The 10145-nt window shown below is 47.3% G+C and overlaps 2 protein-coding genes across 2 annotated transcripts; both read left to right on the top strand.

The window, feature by feature from the left end:
- Positions 1-751: 751 nt before the first annotated feature.
- Positions 752-2437, top strand: LOC306796974 (gap junction beta-2 protein-like; the record flags this gene model as incomplete). The annotated part of the gene is made up of 5 exons (XM_079296083.1): positions 752-922; positions 1069-1221; positions 1401-1549; positions 1638-1844; positions 1961-2437. The coding sequence occupies 5 exons, from the start codon at positions 752-754 to the stop codon at positions 2055-2057; spliced, it is 777 nt and encodes a 258-aa protein (XP_079152209.1). The 3' UTR covers positions 2058-2437.
- Positions 2438-6000: 3563 nt separating this feature from the next.
- On the top strand, positions 6001-7780 carry LOC306797330 (gap junction alpha-3 protein-like; the record flags this gene model as incomplete). The annotated part of the gene is made up of 3 exons (XM_079296651.1): positions 6001-6069; positions 6247-6809; positions 6970-7780. The coding sequence occupies 3 exons, from the start codon at positions 6001-6003 to the stop codon at positions 7778-7780; spliced, it is 1443 nt and encodes a 480-aa protein (XP_079152777.1).
- Between the last annotated feature and the right edge of the window lie 2365 nt (positions 7781-10145).

Here is a 10145-nt window from a genome sequence, read left to right as displayed (position 1 = left end):
GAAGTCACCTCATAATGTTCTGGATGTCTTGACACTGGAGGCTCATCTTTTTATTTCATGCGAAGGAAGGAGGAGCTGCAGGTTTGTGTTTGGCTCAGTACTTCAGACCCAGATAACATTCATCGTTTTCATTTTGCCAGGGCTGGAGTGACAGTGAGCTGTTTGTTTGTTTCCGTGCAGGAAAGGAAGATGTGGAATATTTTCCTGCAAACAACCTGACTGTGCAGAAACAAGGTGAGAAAAGTATTTTGTATTTTCTTTTGAAAATCTGCCTGAAGACCGAATCAGTTTTGGAAGAGAAATTTTAGAAAACAAAAGCTTTTATCGTCTTGATCTCTCTCTCTCATGAAAAATCAATACATCAATCGATGGTTCAGTGTGAATGGTGATGCTCAGTGAGGACTGTAGTCGTGTGGGGTTGTACAGTGTGCTCAGTGTGTCTTTAGACGGGTGGGCTCCGTTCAGTACAGTCCACAGTGGGCAGAGAGGATCATCAGTTCACATGAATTCTGGCGCTGGGCCTTCGCTCTTCCTCCTCTCACTTTCATTCCTTTTCATCCTCTTCTTGTATCAAACTTCTCTTTTGTTTCATCGCCCCGCTCTGCTTTCATCTGTTGCCACGGCCTCCCCTCTGAATCTCCCTCTGTGCTGCTGTCAGGCACCGGCCAAACCTGCTGCAGAGCTCCGCTCTTCTGCCGGCAGCATCGTGCCATTGTGCTGTCCTGCTCATGTTTGCGACTGTTTCCTCAGGATGTCTTGGCCTGCTCTGTACGCCCAGTTGGTCGGGGCAAACCGTCACTCCACCAGCCTGGGTAAAGTCTGGCTCTCGGTGCTGTTTATTTTCCGGGTCATGGTGCTGGTCGTGGCTGCTGAGAGCGTCTGGGGCGACGAGCAGTCTGACTTCACCTGCAACACGCTACAGGTAGGGCACCCAGTCAGTGATCCCGTCGTGCAAATGTAATATGTCCATTTTCATGTTATTTAGATGTGAATACAACATCTATAAAGCAACCGTTCGGTTATATTTTCATTGTTGCAACAGTCCGCGCGTCTGCCTCTGTTTTTCAGCCTGGCTGTGAAAACGTCTGCTACGATCAGTTCTTCCCCGTCTCCCACATCCGTCTGTGGTGTCTTCAGCTTGTCTTTGTCTCCACGCCGACGCTCCTGGTTGCAATGTATGTGGCCTATCGGAACCACGGTGACAAGAAGAGGCTCCTCCAGGTGTGTGTACGGTTTCATTTGTCTGCTGCTCCGGTGGGAGACAGCTTCTGTTCATCCCATGTCTCGTCTTGTCAGGTATTGTCATGTCATGTCTTGCTTTATCTTGTCATGTCATGTTATCACATGTTCAATGTTGTATCCTCTCTCGTTTTAAGTTTTCACATCATGTGGTTTGACAGGGTTCTGGTAGAGCTGGTTCCCTCAGCAGCAAAGGCCAGGAGGAGGATCTGGAGACTCTCAAGAGAAGGAGACTCCCGATAGCTGGTGCCCTCTGGTGGACGTACGCCTGCAGCCTGGTGTTCAGGTTGCTGTTTGAAGGAGGCTTCATGTACGAGTCTGGTTGTCTGCGTGTCTGTCATATTGCTGGTTTGGTATAATCCTGCCATGTTGCTGTCCATGTGTCTTTGTCTCTCCAGGTATGCCCTCTATGTGGTGTACGATGGTTTCCAGATGCCACGGCTGGTGCAGTGTGACCAGTGGCCGTGTCCTAACCTGGTGGACTGCTTCATCTCTCGTCCCACCGAGAAAACCATCTTCACCGTCTTCATGGCCACTGCCTCCTCCATCTGCATGGTCCTTAACATGGCTGAGCTTGCATATCTTGTAGCCAAGGCTGTCACTAGGTAGAGGCATTCATCAGTCAGACAGTCAGGTGATGAATTCAAATCAAGTCCTTCATCCTTCATCTGGGTTATCAAAGCGCAGAAGTTCCTTAAGTCCACAACTTCTTCTTTTTCAGGAGTCTCTGTAGTCAGAAGGAGAGGAAAACATGCGGAAAATCCAGCCGAGAGAGGACGCGGAATAAAACAAGCCACGAGTCACTTGTCTCAACCTGAGGAAGCAGGAACAAGATGGACGATACATGCAGTTAAAGGACTTAAAAAACACTCATACCACTCAAAAAGTGAACATTTTCTGTGATACCTTTTGATGTTTTAAATGTAACATTCAAGAGGTGGAGAGGATTGAATTGGCGTCAACAACTCAAAACTGTATTTTTACATCAAATCTCTGAGATTGTTCATGAATACTTAATTGTCAATTCTACAATTCATTGAATATAAATACACTCACCATTTCCTACTTTATGTACTTATCTTTACCTGTCACCTGTGCCACCTGTGACTGCTCCGCCTGTGACTGCACCGCCTGTGACTGCTCCGCCTGTGACTGCTCCGCCTGTGACTGCGCCGCCTGTGACTGCTCCACCTGTGACTGCGCCGCCTGTGACTGCACCGCCTGTGACTGCACCGCCTGTGACTGCACCGCCTGTGACTGCACCACCTGTGACTGCTCCGCCTGTGACTGCACCACCTGTGACTGCACCACCTGCGACTGCACCACCTGCGACTGCACCGCCTGCGACTGCACCGCCTGTGACTGCACCACCTGTGACTGCACCACCTGTGACTGCTCCGCCTGTGACTGCGCCGCCTGTGACTGCGCCGCCTGTGACTGCACCGCCTGTGACTGCACCGCCTGTGACTGCTCCGCCTGTGACTGCTCCGCCTGTGACTGCACCACCTGTGACTGCACCGCCTGTGACTGCACCGCCTGCGACTGCACCGCCTGCGACTGCACCGCCTGCGACTGCACCGCCTGCGACTGCACCGCCTGTGACTGCTCCGCCTGTGACTGCACCGCCTGCGACTGCACCGCCTGTGACTGCACCACCTGTGACTGCACCACCCATAACAAGTTACCACGTGAAATAGTTTCTCGTCTTCTAACAACAAACCTTGATATCCTGCTTAAGGAGAAGTACAATTATGAAAGACATGCTAACTTTAATGCGATTTTATGCTTTTTTAAAAACATTTTTTGTTTATTTTTCCTAACTTTTATAATTATTGCATATTTCCGGCACAACTTAACTTCAGATATTAGTCTACAGCTAAATATGAAGTGTTTCTAATCCCAATACCACTTCTACTGCCGACAACTACAGAAGTAATGATAATCATAACAAATAATATTTTAAATAAAAAACTATTCTGATAAATCCTTTTTTCTCTACGTGTTTATTAGTCGCAGCAGTAGTAGTCGTAGTAATAGTCGTAGCAGTGGAGTATGAAATAGTATTACATTTGGCTTAACAGTGATGTGGTGGAGTCGCGTGTGGCCCCTGCCACTACCTCCACACACACACACACACACACTCGCGCGCATACAAGCACGTACCCCCCCCCCCCCCGTGCGCCCCAGGCACGGGGATACCAATGTGTGACAGTGGCGGATGGCCTTGGCCACGCGGACGCAGCCGCTGCGCTTCGCCTTCGCGAGACAGGTTCCACACGCGCCCTTTTTTTGAGACCAGACTAGCCTCGTGTCTTTTTTTTTTACTCTCTCTCTCTCTCGCTCTCTCTCTGCCCTCTCTCTCTCTCTCTCTCTCCCCCTCTCACTAATCTCACCCACTCCTCGCCCGGTCGCCACGAGCCCACCCGTGGGAGTAAAAGAAAGAAGAGGAAGGAACGGAGCGAGAGAAAGAGGAGAGCGGTAAGCAGGTGGAGTGGAAGCTGGAGTGATGGTGTTGGGCTGGAGTGGGAGGGAAGAGGAGGGATGAGCATCCATCACCTGCTGGATTATGAGCACCTCTCATGCTGCGTTCACTTCCCTGTGGGAAAGACGGCAGACAGGAAGCCGCTAATATTTCACCAATTGAATGAAGGATGCTTTTCTGATAACAGAGGCTTGATGCTTGCTTATTATTATCTATCATTAATAACACACCAATCTGGGTCTTGCACAGCAAATGAGGATGTGTTGTATAATATATATAATAATCTATAAACCTTAAAAACGTGTCTCCCCATTACCAGCCATTGTATTCTCTTAGAGTTTGGTCATTGTTGTATTTATTCAAACATCAGTTGGTATATTGTGAAAAATTCCAATTTTGCATCAAAACTGGAAGTGTTGAATACACATGTATGTCATTTTACTATTTTTAACATATATTGAATATGTAAGCAGGCTACTTAAACCAGACTGTAGTTTCAAGTGAGTGCACCCTGCTGCTCCATGTTCCCTGTTTATTCTGGGATGTTTTTTCAATGGATGCTACTTTCTTTGGAGCCAAAACACGGACACCCTTTTTATTTTTACGAACATTCAGCGTCTTTATTTACATTTCACACCTTTATACTCATTATATCTTTACTCACCTTTGTGACACGTAATGCACCCGTACACCTTTATGCATCGGTACCAAAATATCACGCACCTTTGCACACTTTATGCACCTTTGGGCATTTTATGCACTTTTACACAACTATGTGCACATTCTGCGTATCCTGGCCGCTGGCCGCATATCTTAAAGCGGTTTTCGGGGCGCGCGCGGCAGGCCAAGAGTTAACTGTTTGGGCTGTTTTAGCACAAAGACCTCTGATCCATCAAAAGCACACGCCAGCCGGGACAATGTCCATCTGGGAGCTTCTCTATTGTCTGTCTTGACAGATGGTATTTCATCACGTCAACACATCATGTACATGTACTCCTGCCGCTGTTAGATCGGCCTATCAGCAGACAGTTACAGTAATCAGTCTATTCATTCAACATTCCCTTTTCCTTTCACAGTTCGGAGAAGTCAAGGAAACAAGGAAAGTTTGTCCACTTCTATTTAGACACGTATGAATTTGAAACGGTGTATTTTGAAAGGTTTATTGTGTTAATTACATTTCCTTCTCAGGCTGCTGGTTTACTCTGTGTGAGGGGAAAAGTAACAGAACCTTCATATTAGAAGTGAAATAAGTCGTCCGTGGCGTAGCGTGTAACCGTAACTCTGCGTGTGCGTACGTATCTGTCGATCCCAGGCAAACATTTGCCCGCCTCAGCATTCCTGGGATGCGATGAGTCCGGCATTCAACGGGGACGACCCGTTATCCGCTCATTCACTTCCCACAGATGGCCGGCCTTTTGTCCACAAGCCAGCCAGCTCTGCGACGCACATACACTAGTACACAAAAAAATGCATGTGCATATGCATGCAGCAAGTTTTACTCGCACGCATAAATATACACACATTCACAGAGAGCGGCACACAGGTGCACGGATACAGTTTTATTCTGTCTTTCTAGAGCTTCTTCTGAAAGGCCCCACAACCATATTGTCTTCTGTGTTTTATGATGCATGCAGATTTAAATGTGCCGTACGATAAACTGACTCCATGCGGACGAGAAGAATAAGCAAGAAAGAAAAGTGGTGAGATGTAATCCACGTATGTGACCTTTGACTGTAAATGTGACTTTTGTGAGGCGTAAAGTTGATTTTGTCTCTTCTTTGCAGATCGAGTTTTTCTTCTGATCTCTGGTCGATGGATTTGTCACTGACGACACAACAACATTTTAGTAAGTCGGCCTTCCTCTTTTCCTCATCGTGGCACTTTTTGTTTGTCACCTCTGACTTTGAACCCTGGAACAGACATCACATCCGGATCCTGGTCTGTTCTATTACTGAGAAGCGTTCGCTGCATGTTTCTCTGCAGTAATTAGTCCCAGCGCCCTAAATGTGTATTAGTCCACCGCTGAAAATAGTCCCAAACAAATGCACGATTTATTCTCTTTTGAGAGATATTTGCTATAAACTGCAGTGATCAGCTGTTTAAAAAAATGACAGAGTCGCGAAAAGTATTGAGAGGCAAACTAACGCAAGAACAAGATTTAATTTCCTCTCTGTCTCCTGCCTCTCCTCTGGTTGTTGACCCTCCTCACTGGGGGGGGCCCCTGTGTTCTTCATCACACACTCTTGTTTTCCTCTGCAGGCTAGAACATCGAGTGAAGCATGGGTGACTGGAGCTTTCTAGGGCGGCTGCTGGAGAATGCTCAAGAACACTCCACTGTGATTGGAAAGGTGACCGATGGACTATTGATAAATATGAAATGATATGACATCAGGCTCACCTCCTTCTTCCCACACAATCGAAAGGCCACAATTTAGAATATTTAATTTCACATTTCTGTGTATTTGAACTCATTGAGCCCTCGTCTCCACCTGGACTGACTGTGTTTTTTAATCCTTCCTCCCCAGGTTTGGCTGACCGTCCTCTTCATCTTCCGCATCTTGGTGCTGGGCGCAGCGGCCGAGGAGGTTTGGGGCGACGAGCAGTCCGACTTCACCTGTAACACGCAGCAGCCCGGTTGCGAGAACGTCTGCTACGACGAGGCCTTCCCCATCTCCCACATCCGCTTCTGGGTGCTGCAGATCATCTTTGTCTCCACGCCCACCCTCATCTACCTGGGCCATGTGCTGCACATCGTCCGCATGGAGGAGAAGAGGAGGGAGAGGGAGGAGGACCTCCGGAAGGCCGCGCGGCACCAGGAGGACCACGACCCCCTCTATCGCAACGGGGTCGGCAATGGAGGAGGAGGAGGAGGCGGGAAGAAGGAGAAGCCGCCAATCCGCGATGAGCACGGGAAGATCCGCATCCGCGGGGCGTTACTGAGGACCTACATCTTCAACATCATCTTCAAGACTCTGTTTGAGGTGGGCTTCATCCTGGGACAGTACTTCCTCTACGGCTTCCACCTGAGGCCGCTCTATAAATGTGGCCGCTGGCCCTGCCCCAATACTGTGGACTGCTTCATCTCCAGGTTAGACTGTAGAGCCGCGCGAAGGCGATCCCTCGATATCCCTCCTATTCAAAACACCAAGCATTATGCGTGGAAAAGGACGTAGCATTTCCTCTGTTAGATATATTCTCTGTTAATACATTTGTGAATTAAATGTGGTTTTGTTCGTCTGTTGTCGCAGGCCCACCGAAAAGACGATCTTCATCATCTTCATGCTGGTGGTTGCCTGTGTCTCTCTGCTCCTCAACCTGCTGGAGATCTACCACCTGGGCTGGAAGAAGGTCAAGCAGGGGGTCACCAACGAGTTCGCACCCGGCGGTGAGTCGCCGCTGCAGAGTGGGGACGAGCCCGGGGACGCCGAGACGATCCCCAAGCAGACCTCTCCGCCGGCGCTCGACTGTTTGCCGGCGTACGCCAGCGTGAACGTGGTGAGGGTCGTGGCAGAAGAGGGAGGAGCCGCAGGGATGCCCTTAAACTCCGCCTCCGGGCCTGCCAGGCTCAAGGTGTACGGCACGCCGTTCCACCCTGACGACTTCCTGCTGGAGGCGCTGCCCACTTCTTTTTATGGCGGGAAAGTGAGTGTTGGGAGCCACGAGCAGCTGATGGCAATGGAGCAGAACTGGAGCAACATGGCGCTGGAGCTCCACAATCTGGAAGGAAAAAACTCCTCCTCCTCCTCCTCCCCTCCTCTTCATCTTCCCTCTCCTCCCAACTCCGCCTCCTCCTCTCCTCACGAGGAGACCACCCCGCCACTTCCACAAGGGGAGCAACACTCCACGTTTCCTACACTTCCTCGTCACACCCCCCTTTCCCCGCTCGCACCGAAGGAGGCGGCGGCGGATGAGGACAACACGCCTCCTTCTGTGGTCCCCCATGACGACTTCACCATGGTCACCAGGGCGGAGATGCATCCGCCTCCTGCTTCCGCCGCCAGAGACGTCCTGAAGCCGAGTCGGTCCAGCCGAGCTCGCCCCGACGACCTGGCAGTGTAGCTAAAACACACACACTCACACATTTCACACAACCGTGCAGACATGCTGTGTACACACAGGAAACCTACAGAAGCATTCTCTCTTCCCACATATGCACAACAGCATAAAACCACACACACACACACACACACACCGACAGTATATATATATATATACTGTAGTATATATATATATATATATATATATATATATATATATATATATGCTATATTCTTTTAACTTTCATTTCATTTCATTTCTTTGCCGGGAGACATCTGAGGAGAGGTTTGCACTTTTGTTTCTTTATTTAAAAAAAATATTTTTTTTCCTTGTGACGTGATGATGGAGCTGAACGGTCCGTGGCGTCGCGTCGCGTCTGTCCGTGTGCGTGTCCGGCGCTCAGCCAGCCTGTAGTTTCAATGAAGAGAGGGATGCAGTGACAGGAGAGCGACAAAGCAGTCCCACCCTGAGACGTAGTCCTTAGGCGTCACAGGCTGTGTGTGTGTGAGTGTGTGTGTGTGTGTGTGTGTGTTACCTTAATCTTGTTTCAGTGTTTACAAAATGACATCTCTGCAGTTACATCAGGGTAAACTATATGAAGTATATAAATATGTAAATATATAATGATTGATCGTGTTGACAGGCACCACAGGATGTTTTACAGAACTTCCTACTTACTGGTTACTGGTCAAGCTGCAAATTTATAACGACTTCTATCGAGAAAATCCAAAGTGCTTTAGCGTTTTTTCTGACATTGGCCCCACAGGTCACTTCATGCAAAGCTCCGGTGTTAGAAGGTAATCTGTTAAAAGAGTACAGGACTAAGGGCTTAAACTACATTGACAGGAGCGCTGCAGCTTGAACAGAGCGTAGGAATCGTACAGCCTCTTTCTGACGCTTGTGTTTGCAGTGTGTTACAGAACTGTGGAGTTCCCCCTCGCTCTTCTGTATAGGAGGACTCCACGTTCCTTTTCCAGACTAGCTGTAGGTTACACAGTAGCTTTTAGATTTTTATTTTGAAAAAAAAAAAAAAAAAGCAATATGATCTTAAAAAAAGAAACTTTTATTTCTGCTGTCAGTTCTTCACAGACATCCCACATAGGAATGCTCATTTTTTTTGTTCTTCTCATTAATTCCTGCCGACAACAACAAACAGAAAATGGCCGATATAAATTCCCTCCCGAGCAGGTTTAATTCATCAAATCAGATCATAAGTGTTTGTATTCAGGAGTAATGCACCCTATGAGCAAGTGAACAGAGGAGAGTTACGTATTTGTGTCTCTTTGCGTTTCTCTCTGAGCAGAATATGAGTTGATTATACTTGAAAGAGTACTACGAGTATACTAGAAAAAGGGCTAGTTTATACCACATGTGCCTCAATTAGCATTTAAACACTGCAGGCAAAAATAAACAAGTCAAAGTAAAGTCTGATTCCACATTTAAATACAAACAAAATGTTTGTTTTTTGAGTTTGATCAAATAATCTTAACTCAAGGTCTCCTTACTCGCTTTTTCCCGACGCTTTCAACCACATCTCACGGCATTTGTGTTTTTTGTAGTCTTGCTCAGGTCGGGTTAAACGTTTTACCACCAGGTAAATAAATAAATTTCCCCTTTTCCTTTTGTACTTCGACAACAACAAGTTTTCCAAAGATGGGATGAACCACAGACCGGTTCTCTGCTGTGTCGGATCAAACTGAGGTGCCAATAAACAACTTCAGCACACTACGGCAGCGGAAGCACATGAGGTGTTTGATTTAATAAAAGATATTTAACGAACCAAAGATATTTGTGCCAAAGAAATCACGATACATGAAGGAATTTTTAAAGAGCCTTTGCGCGGGAACCAAACAATCATGGCTCCGCCCACGCGATCAGTTGAACAACCCTTCTGGGAATGGACAACTAAAATAACACTTTAAAAAGACATCGCGTCGTCTCTACAAGACAACAAGGTTCATTTGACTTATTTCTATATTTCTATTTCTATTTACTTATTTCATAACCTTGTTGTAGCTGTTAGTACCTTTGACATGTAGATAAAGAGTTGCACAGTTAGTTGTAGGCCACTGAAGATATTATCAATGGAAAAGAAAAAGGGTGTCCTTGGTGGAGGGATATTAACATATTTGTGTTTATTTATGGAAATAACACCATCAAATTAGACTTGCGACGGACAAGAAATGAATCTGAAGTGATTGTTCTTTTCTGTCCTGAATATCGATTGGGAGACTTTTGGCGATTCCAACTTTTACACCACGGACGTGCCATGAATCAAAAAGCATCCCGCGATGGAAAACAGACGTTGTGTGATGGGATGTTCATGGTGCCCCCCCCCCCCCCCCCCACAGTGCCTTTGCGTCTGAACCTTTTTGTTAAGGAACAT

This window comes from Melanostigma gelatinosum (assembly GCF_949748355.1).
Source record: "Melanostigma gelatinosum genome assembly, chromosome: 24".
Lineage (NCBI taxonomy): Eukaryota > Metazoa > Chordata > Actinopteri > Perciformes > Zoarcidae > Melanostigma > Melanostigma gelatinosum.
Note: the sequence above shows the minus strand (reverse complement) of the source record. Positions and strands in the feature narration are given on the sequence as shown.